Genomic DNA, 11,790 nt, shown 5'->3' with positions numbered 1-11,790 from the left:
GTCACAATCGAGGAATTGGAGCAAAAAGCGATTCCCGAAGTGGATGAGGATGCTCCACCTTCAAAGAAACCGAAGCAGTCTGATGGAAATGAAGCTCCCAAGAAAAGGATCGACGTGATAATGGGAGGATCGCGTCTATTTCGGAACTCCATCACTGCGATCAAAGACCATCAGCGGAAGCTCACTAGTCCCCAGCCGAAGCGAGCTAAGGTAATAGCAAAGTCTGCCGAATGACGCGCTCCTCCCATTATCACGATGACGCGCTCGTCATCTCGCTTGACGTGGCGAATCACGAAGTCTGCCGAATCCTAATTGACACGGGGAGTTCGGTAGACTTGATATTCCTTGAGACGCTCACCAGAATGGGTATCGGGAAAGAGCACATCGTAGGACCGCCCTCACCTTTGGTCTCGTTCACTAGCGAGACGTCAATGTCTTTGGGCACAATCACATTACCGGTGTCCACTCAAGGAGTGGTTAAAATGGTGGAGTTCACGGTTTTCGACCGGCCTGCGGCCTATAATGTTATTTTGGGAACTCCCTGGCTCTATCAGATGAAGGCAGTGGCCTCGACGTACCATCAGTGCGTCAAATTTCCGACCCCGCAAGGAGTCCGGGAGGTTCTAGGAAGCCAAAGGACGGCAAGGAGCTGTTACCTCGCAAGTCACAAGCTCCTGATCCAATAGCAACCACAGCTCGAGGTCCCGAAGAATCCAGTTCGGAAGCAGCTAAAAGGTGACCTCACTGAGTCCATTTTCATCAATGATAAGTTTCCGGATCAGGAAATCAAGATCGGAGTTGGATTGGATAGCGAGCTCCGCGCCAGTCTGGTAACCTTCCTAAAAGAAAGAATGGCCACCTTCGCGTGGTCCATAGACGAGATGCCCGCCATCAGTCCAGAAGTTATCTCCCACGAGCTGAATGTGGACCCTACGTTCCGACCTGTGAAGCAGAAGCGAAGGAAGTTGGGCCCTGAGCGAGCTGAAATCGTTAACAAAGAGGTTGAACGTTTACTGAAGGCGGGACAGATACGCGAAGTGAAATACCCTGAGTGGCTCGCAAACACAGTGGTAGTCAAAAAGAAGAATGGAAAGTTACGAGTCTGCGTTGATTTTACCGACCTGAATAAGGCGTGCCCCAAAGACAGCTTTCCACTTCCGCATATTGACCGCCTAGTTGAGTCCACTTCGGGTCACGAGCTGATGTCTTTTATGAATGCTTTCTCTGGCTACAACCAAATCCTAATGAATCCGGATGACCAGGAGAAGACTGCATTCATTACGGACCGCGGGATTTTCTGCTACAAAGTGATGCCTTTTGGGTTAAAGAATGCGGGAGCAACTTACCAGAGATTGGTGAATCGAATGTTCGAGCATCAGCTCGGGAAGACCATGGAAGTCTACATCGATGACATGCTTGTAAAATCAATGGAAGCTGGCTCGCACCTTGCTGATCTGAAAGTTTGCTTCGACATCCTGGATCAGTTCGGGATGAAGCTTAACCCCACGAAATGCACCTTTGCAGTCCCATCAGGGGAATTTCTGGGGTACATCATCATAGAAAGAGGAATTGAAGCGAACCCGAGGCAGATTAATGCTTTCCTGTCAATGAGTTCTCCTAGAACCTTGTGCGAAGTGCAACGCCTTAACGGACGGATCGCAGCTCTCAACCGCTTCATTTCTCGATCTACGGACAAATGCCTCCCTTTCTACCAGCTATTACGGAAATGGGGAAAAAACTTCTTGTGGGATGCGAAGTGCGAGGAGGCCTTCGCTCAGCTCAAAGCCAACCTATCTGAACCGCCGGTCTTGGCTAAGCCCGAGTTCGGTGAGCCGCTCTTTCTTTACGTAGCCGTATCGGACAGTGCAGTCAGCGGAGTCTTGGTTCGTGAGGAAAGGGGGGAGCAGAGATCAATTTTCTATATCAGCAAGTCATTTACTGGGGCGGAGTCCAGGTACCCTATGATGGAGAAATTGGCCCTAGCAGTGGTCACTTCGGCAAGAAAGCTGCGGCCTTATTTCTAATCCCATACAATCGTAATCCTCACGACGCAGCCACTTCGAACGGTGTTACATAGCCCGAGCCAATCTGGGCGGCTAGCTAAATGGGCTGTCGAGTTGAGTGAATACGACATCGAGTTCCGGACTCGAACATGTGCTAAGGTGCAGGTGTTGGCTGATTTCTTGATCGAACTCCCACTAGCCTCTTCGGTTAGCGGCAATGTCGAAGCCCCGTGGACGTTGTATGTTGATGGTGCTTCTTCCAAAACGGGAGCAGGAATTAAGGTCCGCCTCACTTCTCCTGCAGGCGAAGTGATTGAGCAGTCATTTCGTTTGGCTTTCAGCGCGTCCAACAATGAAGCCGAATACGAATCCTTCCTAGCTGGCTTACACCTCACAGTGGGGATTGGTGTCCGAAGACTTCGAGCTTTTTGCGATTCGCAGCTGGTCACCAACCAGTTTTTGGGGGAGTACGAGACAAAGGATGGTCGTATGGAAGCTTATTTATCCGCAGCCCGGGAGTTAGTCACTAAGTTTGAGGAGTTCGAAATCACTAAGATCCCACGAAGTGAGAACTCCGCTGCGGACGCTTTAGCATCTCTGGCATCCACTTCGGATCCCGCGATGACAAGGATTATCCCCGTCGAAGTCATCCAGTTTCCAAGTATCCGACTAGAGAGTTCAAACGTCGTCACCCGGGCGATGAAAAACAGTTGGCAGCTGAGGAAGCAGCTCGTAAGGCGGTTGCGGACTCTTTACCCTCGGAGGATCCGGCCCCTGTCATGCCTACTCCGATGGAAGTTCACCCACCTCTAGCCGAGCTCGACGCGAGTTCAACTCCGGAATTATCGAGCTCACCAGCTAACAATCAAGCTGTTATCCCACATGCCACTTCGAGCGGCACAAATTCTAACTGCTGGGGGGCAGATGACTGGCGGAGCCCGATCTGGGCTTACCTGGAAAAAGGGGAACTCCCAGCCGACAAGTGGGCAGCTAGGAAACTCAAGGTCATCAGTGCGCGGTACTGCGTTCACAGCGGAATACTTTTACACCGAAGTGTAGCTGGTCCTTATCTAACTTGCGTGGCTGGTAGAGAGCCCGCGATGCTAATGCGAGCTGTTCATGACGGTCCCAATGGGAATCATTCCGGAGGTCGGACTCTGGCTTTCAAAATCAAACGGCAAGGTTATTTCTGGCCTACCATGGTCACGGACTGCAAAAAATATTCTCGAACTTGTGAGAAGTGTCAGAAGCACGCCCCGTCAATTCATCAACCTACCGAGCTCCTGTCTTCGGTGTCCGCACCTTACCCATGAGGTGGTCTATGGATATCATCGGTCCATTACATCGAGGACCAGGAGGAGTCCAGTACGTGCTCGCTCTTACCGACTATTTCTCCAAGTGGGTAGAAGCGGCAGCCTATGCGAAAGTAACAAGTGACGAAGTGGAACAGTTCGTGCTCAAGAGCATAATCTACCGCTACGGCGTCCCATGTGAAATCATCACGGACAATGGCCCACAGTTCATCTCCTCGAAGTTCGAAGAGTTCTGCGCAAAGTGGAAAATTCGACTCAATTAATCAACTCCTTGTTACCCGCAAGGTAATGGGCAAGCCGAGGCGATGAATAAGGTCATACTTGCCAACTTGAAGAAATGGCTCGATGCTCGTAAGGGGCGCTGGCCGGACGAACTTCAGGGCGTCCTCTGGGCGATCCGAACAACACCTCGGCGGGCCACTAATGAGACACCTTTCTCCCTGGTTTACGGAGTTGATGCCGTAGTCCTAACCGATATAGAAGTGCTCGGAGTCCGTACCTCGCTAAATCCACTTCTAGTTGAGGAGAATGAGGAATTCCTACAGGATACTCTCGATACAATCAACGAGCGTCGGGATCAGGCCATGGTTCGGATCTAGAATTACCAGAACGCAGTAGCTCGGTACTATAACTCCAAAATCCGAGGCAGACCCTTGGCAGTTGGCGACCTAGTCCTCCGGAAAGTCCACGAGAACACCGAGGAGCTCAATGCAGGAAAGCTGGGAATTAACTGGGAAGGACCATACAGAATTACTCGCCAAGTCCGAAATGGAGTCTATCCGCTCGAGGATTCAGAGGGAAAGCCAGTCCCGAGGTCTTTGAATTCTTTACACCTTAAACTCTTTTACAGTTAATTTATTTGTATCGAACTACGATTTAGCTTGATCCCGATAAGGGTACGTAGGCAGCCCACTTCGGGTCCAGCTATCCATATTAATAAAATTTAAAGTTTTCTTAAACTTTTTTATTAATAATGGTCCGGGCCTCAATTCAAAAAAAAAAAAAAAAAAAAAAAAAAAAAGCCGAAGCCTGACTTCGCATCTATCATATAAAGCCGAGGTCCAACTTCGCGTTCATTTCTGCTCGTACCATCTTTTCAAACAAAAGGTTTTGGAAATTTAGTTCGCGTTGTGGAAATTAAACAAAAGATGGCACAAAAAGAAAATAGTTCATACGGAGTGGTCACCACGACCAAAATACTCCGAAGCAAGTCTAAAAATAAATACTACAAAACAGGGGGGGCAACTCATGCCAAAACAACCCCAGAATAGGAACTATTGATTCGGAGGGGCAGGTTCAGACGCCGCTTCGGAAAGGGCCAAGCCCATCTCCACAAGCTCCCCCTCTAACCTAGTGGTCGCCAGATAGTCATCCATCCCCTGATTCGAGAGTTGCCCGAGGTTAGTACCGGACTCGTCGATTGTGATGCTAAGTGGGTGCTTGCTGCATAAGAGATCGGGCGTATCCGCCAAGAGGTTTGAGAATGCAGCGAGGTCGAGTTCACGGGGAGTTACCTTTGAAACCTTTTCGTCGGCTTCCTCCTCGTCAGTTTTCAGGAGTCTGAGCTCGGCCTCCATATCTTGGATCTCGCCCCTAGAGATCTCCTCGACCAGCATCCGGTTAGCCCTGATCTCGGCAGCCCGGATCTGAAGCGGGGCTAGCTTCTCCCTCTCTTCGAAGGTGACCTTCACCTCCTCGACCAGAGGACAGAGAGTCCGCCTCATTGCCTGCCTCTCCTCCCTTCGCACCCTCTCAATCTTGCAGCTGTTGCCAGCTTCGAGTAGCTGATTGCGAAGCTCGATCTCATGCAACCTGTTCTTGGCTGCCTTCGCATCCTCCATCGCCTCGAAGTAAAGGTCCCCCGCCTTCTTCAGTTTGCCTCGGAGGTCCTCGTTGGCAACCCCAAGGTCGAGCACCTCTATTTCAGCCTTCTTCATCCGAACTCGGATTTGTTCGGCCTTCCCTACGGTGCTAGCGTTCTCAGCCTCCAGCCTTGCGTACTCTCTTACCTGGGCTTCCCGGTCGGCGACCCTCTCTTGAAGAAGGTTCACCTCGGAAGAGGATGGGGAAACAAACAGCTGGTCCTCGTAAGACGCCACCGAGTAGTTGAACTCGATCATAAGCTGAAAAATTCAGCTCGTCAAAAATGGATAAAATCATAGAAAGAAACTAAACTAAAAAACCAAAGGAGATTTACCTCGCCGATTTTGTCCGCGAAACGGAAGAAGTTCGCGCGGTTGAATAGTGTTTTTAGGTTTTCCAAACCCTCAAGTTTTATTCTGGAGAGTTTTATTTTTTTGCAACCCTGTGAGATTTTGAGAGCTTTTGGGAGAGAGATCTGAACTGCTTTGAGAGAAGAATTCTTAAACTCCTTCCTTACTCTTTTAATTTCAATTGCATATTATTTAGAATTATGTCTTGTTCTTCATTGATTATATCTGAGTAATTTGCTTGTTAGGTTTAGGGTTTTTCACATGGATTTTATGAATTATTAGATCTGATTATTTAGGATTCTTTATCTTGCTAGATCTTCATCTTAGGTTGTTCTTCATATTAATCCTTGATTGGCCATCTAGAATTAATACCTTAGGAAAATAAATTGATATGAGAATATAATTGTTTTCCTGATAAAACCTTTTGATGAGCAAAATTATTTTCTGCAAAGAGATTTGATTTAATAATTTTGTGAACAATCTAAACCTGATTTTATTGCTGATTTTTAACCTAGAATTTTACAAAGAGATTTGGATTTTCTGGTTTTAAATTTAGATATTATTTGCAGTGAGAACTGATTTAATTTACAAAAGTGTTTAGAGTTCTAGATCTGTTCTTAATTGTTTGAATCCTAATTTATTAATTGATTTAATATTTCATAATTTCCTGAGAAATTCCCTAGGCTTAGCTCTTTTGATTTTCTGAATTCACAACAGTTTTCTTTAATATTTTGCATTGCTTTTATTTTAATTCAATTTAATTTGTTTAGCATAATTGAAAAACTCTACAATTTATTGTGTAGACTTGAGTCCTTGTGGAATTCGACCCCTAAGTACTGCATTGACCTCTTAATTTGAGAGAGTACCTCTAGGGTTTAATTTGAGCATATCAGGTCTTAAAACCGGGTCGTTACAATTCTCCCCTACTACAAAGGAATTCGTCCCAGAATTCGACCCGTCATCCTGCTCATCACTTTTGTCCATAAAAAGTTCTGGATAGTCCAACCGCATTTGCTTTTCTGATTCCCAAGTATCTTCCCGGATTCCGTCTCTTTCCCAACATACCTTGACAGACTTGATTACTTTCCCTTGACTTTCCCAATGCAGTTAAATTCCGGTTTAAATCTGCCGGCGGATTCGGTAATACTAGTTCTGGTTCCCTAACAACCTTCCGCAAAACTGACAAATGAAAAACATCATGGAAATTAGATAACTCCTGTGGTAGTACGGTAAGCTACAGCCCCAATCTTTTCTGTAATCAAATTTTGGCGCCGTTGCCGGAGACTGTCTGATCTACCATTAGATTTGAGTTTTAGATTTTGTCTAAATTTTTCTTTTTATTTAAAACTTACACGTTTTTGTTATTCTTCTCTTTGGTGTTTCAGGTGCATGCCTCCTAGACCTCACACAAGGAGCAACAAGTCTGGTCCTACTGTGAATTTGTTAAACCAAGAGTTGGGAAAACTTGAGCGTGAGAACAGAAAGGCAGCTAAATCTCTGAAGATGGTTAATACAATCATTCTGATGCGTGATGAGGCTGGTGTTTTGAGGGATCAAGAGGGCCACTTGCGCAATGAGCAGGGCCAAAACCTTGATGCAGAAGGGAACGTGATTCCTGAACCTGTTGTTAACGAGCAGGCTGTTGTGAACAAGCAAGCTGGTGTCGTTGATGATCCGGACCTTGGTGTCGATCCACACCAACTAGGTGGCATCGATCGACACCCACCCGCAGACGTGCGTGGAGCTGCCAACCACGTACAGAACCCCGTTCGACGACAGGAGAACAACCGGGATCTGATCAGGACCATTGCTGACTACAACCGGGCTGATCTTGTGTATGAGAACCGGTCTGCTATTGTTCCTCCACCATTCCAGAGGAATGACTTTGAGCTGAAGCCTGCTTACTTTCAACTAGTTGGGCAGAGACCTTTCTCTGCTTTGCCCAATGAGAAGCCTTTGGATCACATTGAGCATTTTGAGGATCTGGTGACTAGTATCAAGGCTAATGGAGTAACTGAGGACTTCATATTCTGCAAGCTCTTCCCATACTCACTTGCAGGAGAGGCATCTCAGTGGTTGAAGCAGTTGCCAGCTGGATCTTTGACATCTTGGCAACAAGTCAAAGTGGCTTTCCTCAACCATTTCTATGATGATGCAATGTCAGATGAGTTGAGAGTCAAGCTATCCACTTTCAAGCAAAGACCAGATGAAGCTTTCAAGGAAGCTTGGGTGAGATTCAAAGCTTATCAGAGGGACTGTCCACACCATGGTTTTTCAAGGGTACAACTGTTGAGTATCTTCTTCAGAGGGTGAGACTGGAAGTATCAGTTAGCTTTGGATGCTGCAAGTCATGGGAATTTCAAGACAAGAATGCCAGAAGATGCTGAAGTTTTGATTGAGAATTTGGCTTCTAGCAATAGCACTAAGGGAGCAGATGCTGAAAGAAAGAGATTGCATGGAGGATTTGATTCAAACCAGTTAGCTTCTGTTAATGCTAAGCTGGATTCAGTGCATAATCTCCTTATGGGTAAGAAATCTGTTCATTTTGCTGCTGAGGTTGAGACATATGAGCCAGAACCTGATCAAGGACACCAAGAGGAAGATGTGAACTATGTGTATGGGAATCAGGGACAGCGGTTTGGAAATCAGCAAGGCAATAGGCATTACAGTGGGAACTCTTCAGGCTACACTTCCAAGCCAGATTATCAGCAGCAACAACAGAACAATGGCTATACAAGGACATATGGGAACTCATCTTATCAGTCTCCACCTCCTAAGACTTCTTCTGAGAGTAGAATGGAGGCCATGCCTGAGCAGCTTCTGCAAGGACAAGAGAATCTGACAGTGACATTCAATGGAAAGATTGACAATGTCTACACTGAGCTGAATGGGAAGATAGAAGCATTAAATGTTCATGTTAAGAAGCTGGAAGTTCAAGTTGCACAGACTGCTGGGTCTGTCAAAAGGCAAGAGAATTATCTTCCAGCAAGAACTGAGTCAAACCCCAGACATGCTTGCAATGCCATATCAGTGAGAGATGAAGATGATGGTGAAATTTTTTCTACAGAACAAGGAGAAAAATTGGCCAATCTGTCGGATCCAGATGATGGCATCGATTGACACCACCTGGGTGTCGATCGACACTCATCCCAGACGAGCCCAGAAGCTGCAAAATCTCAGGTTCCAACAGTTGAGAAGATCTACAAGCCAAAGGTTCCTTTTCCCAAGCCAAGAAAGTCTAAGCAAGAGATGGAGGAAGCTAGATGCAAGGCAATGATGGACAAGGTGATGATTGAGATGCCATTGATTGATGCAGTAAAGCTTTCACCACCACTCAAGCGCTATGTTAAGAGAATGGTATCAAATGGTTTGAGTCCTGAAGAAGGAGCACTGCTTACTAAAGATGTCAGTGCAATTCTGTTGAACAAGCCTGTTCAGAGGAAGAATGAGAGAAAGCAGGAAGTGGTTGTCTCTAAGAAAGTGAGTGCAATCATTCAATGTAAGACTGCGGAGAAGTTACCAGATCCTGGAAGCTTTGTACTTGATTGCTCTATCTCCACAGGAAGGTTTTCTCACTCACTTTGTGACCTTGGCTCTAGCATCAACTTGATGCCACATTCTGTTGCTGTGAGACTTGGGATGACAGAATTCAAGCCAACTCAGATTTCTCTTATCTTGGCTGATCGCTCCCGAAGAACTCCTGAAGGTGTTTTAGAGGACATTCCAGTTAAGGTTGGAAACTTCATGATTCCGACTGACTTTGTGGTGCTGAAGTATGATCAAGAGCCTAAAGATCCTCTCATCTTAGGAAGATCTTTCTTGGCTACAGCTGGTGCCATCATTGATGTGAAGAAGGGACACATAGCACTGAATGTGGATGGTTTGAGTATGAATTTCGAGATGGATAAGCTGAGGAGGGCTCCTACTATTGATGGACAGACTTTTTATGTTGAAAAAGTTTCTGCAACACGAGCATCAGGCTCAGTGTCGATCGATGCCACCAAGAGAGTATCGATCGACACCCCTCCACGACCGCGACAAAGCTTGTCCAAAACTGATGCTCCAAGTCAGAAACCTATTCCCAAACAGAAGAGTCATCAATCCACCCTCCAGAGTCCTCAGGTAAGGCAAAGGTACACCTCTTCTGCACCTAAACTTCCTCCTATCATCAATAAGAATTTCAAAGAGACAAAAACTGTTTTGCAGTTAACCAAGCCACGAGATTATCGTAGAGCGCTTGTTTCTTCTGTTGATGATTTTGCAGGACATAAGAGAGGCAAACCAATCCCTAAATCCCACCCTGGTCCCATTCCTCAAATCCTTGGCAGACCTCATGCACCTAAAGCTTATACACCACCTTGGATGAAGAGGACTTCAATGCCATGTTTTGCTCCTACGGATGCATGAGCTCCAACACAGTCAAGCTAATGACTGAAAACAAGCGCTTAGTGGGAGGCAACCCACTGGTAGGTTTTTTTTTTTTTTTTTTTTTTTTTTTTTTTTTTTTTTTTTCTTTTGATTTTGATTTTTGTTTATTTTATTTTTATTTTTGCTTTCCTCTTACTTGATAACACTGGGGATAGTGTTGTTTAAGTCTGGGGGAGGTTAGTTACTAACTATGTTTTCTATTTTTGAGTTTCAGTTGTGTCAGGCAAAACCATAAAGTTTGAGTCAAATTTTTCAAATTTTTCTTTTTATCTTTGGGAATTATGATCTTGACTAATGATTTCTTTTATTTGGCTAACACTCTAATGATTATTTGTTTATGCTTGATCTCAGAACTGAAGCTTAGAAAGACTATGAGCCTTATCAACAATCCTGAAAGCCCTTATTCAATGGATATCTGATTGATCTAACGCTGTCTCAACTTTTATCAGGATTTTAACCGGACTTAATCTCTTACTTTGGGGTTCGAAATCAGTGGACTAGACTTCTTCTTCGGGCCATACAAGACAGTGCAATTTTTCAAAGTATGTCTCCCCTCTCTCTTCCCTTCAGAATTAAGAAAAAAAAAAAGAGAAAAATCAGAAAAAAGAGAGAATAAAAGATGAGATGATTTTGATCAGTTTAGAGAGGTAGGTAAATTACCAGTGACCTCATTATTCTACTCTTGAGTCAAATGATCACACAAAGCTTGGAAGCGAGGGGTAGGTAAATTACCGATGACCCCGGTATTCGCTTACACCTTTGAAAAAAAAAAGAAGAAAAAAATAATGGAAGTGAGAAAAGAGAGAGGAAAGGAGATGTAAGAAGAATGTCTTGGCCTGAAGAGAGTCCACATGCCACTAATCAATACACCCAAGGTAAGAATTCACCTTATTTATGCTTTAATATTGACTAATGAGATGACAATGGAGATTTCAGAGATTCCAAAGGATTGTGGGATTTGAGTAAGGAATGTTGATGCTAATCATGGTTGAGTATAAGAAGTAAGTTCTTGAGTCAGGTAAATGAAGAGTGTGAATAAGAATCATCATGCAATTGAGTGAGTTCCCAGTTTTCAAACCTCTTTCACAGGTCTAAGTTTATGTTTTGCTTGAGGGCAAGCAAAGGCTAATTCTGGGGGAGTTGATATATCATGGTTTTTGTGGTTTTTAACCATGATATAAGAAGTCTTTTAGAGTCTTTTGATTTGTTTTCTAGATTGTTTTTGAGTCTTTACAGGTTTTTAGCATGAAAGGAGCACAATGGAGCAATTTGGATGTTTTAGAGCATAAATCTTGAAGAATCAATTTGGTCTCGGATGAAAGCAGGAGCATCGACTGACACCAAGATAGGAGGCATCGATCGACACTCATCTCTGCCGACTCAAGACCCAAGTTTTGGAAAATTTACAAATCTGCCCCAAAGTTTTCCGTATTTGCAAGACAAGTCCCTGACGTGTTTTAGGACATATAAATAGTGTTTTTAGGTTTTCCAAACCCTCAAGTTTTATTCTGGAGAGTTTTATTTTTTTGCAACTCTGTGAGATTTTGAGAGCTTTTGGGAGAGAGATCTAAACTGCTTTGAGAGAGGAATTCTTAAACTCCTTCCTTACTCTTTTAATTTCAATTGCATATTATTTAGAATTATGTCTTGTTCTTCATTGATTATGTCTGAGTAATTTGCTTGTTAGGTTTAGGGTTTTTCACATGGATTTTATGAATTATTAGATCTGATTATTTAGGATTCTTTATCTTGCTAGATCTTCATCTTAGGTTGTTCTTCATATTAATCCTTGATTGGCCATCTAGAATTAATACCTTAGGAAAATAAATTGAT

At 44.5% G+C, this 11,790-nt stretch overlaps 1 protein-coding gene and 1 pseudogene across 1 annotated transcript; one reads left to right on the top strand and one right to left on the bottom strand.

Moving 5' to 3' along the window:
* Nucleotides 1-230: 230 nt before the first annotated feature.
* On the top strand, nt 231-3,579 carry LOC147944392 (uncharacterized). The gene is made up of 5 exons (XM_087512564.1): nt 231-620; nt 783-1,997; nt 2,055-2,664; nt 2,721-3,185; nt 3,245-3,579. Exons 1-5 carry the CDS (start codon nt 231-233, stop codon nt 3,577-3,579), a joined length of 3,015 nt encoding a protein of 1,004 aa, XP_087368690.1.
* Nucleotides 3,580-7,701: 4,122 nt separating this feature from the next.
* LOC147944391 (small nucleolar RNA R71) lies at nt 7,702-7,802 on the bottom strand (annotated as a pseudogene).
* Nucleotides 7,803-11,790: the final 3,988 nt, after the last annotated feature.

Source organism: Camelina sativa, chromosome 5 (assembly GCF_030686135.1).
Source record: "Camelina sativa cultivar CO46 ecotype springtype chromosome 5, ASM3068613v1".
Classification (NCBI taxonomy): domain Eukaryota; kingdom Viridiplantae; phylum Streptophyta; class Magnoliopsida; order Brassicales; family Brassicaceae; genus Camelina; species Camelina sativa.
The sequence above is the reverse complement of the archived record's forward strand: the minus strand, read 5'-3'. Positions and strand labels throughout refer to the sequence as shown.

Coding starts and splice junctions, on each gene's coding strand:
- LOC147944392 (XM_087512564.1), top strand. CDS start 231: ATGACGCGCTCCTCCCATTATCACGATGACGCGCTCGTCATCTCGCTT. Junction 621..782: donor CCCCGCAAGGAGTCCGGGAG/GTTCTAGGAAGC, acceptor TTTCCGGATCAG/GAAATCAAGATCGGAGTTGG. Junction 3,186..3,244: donor TTTCAAAATCAAACGGCAAG/GTTATTTCTGGC, acceptor ACTTGTGAGAAG/TGTCAGAAGCACGCCCCGTC.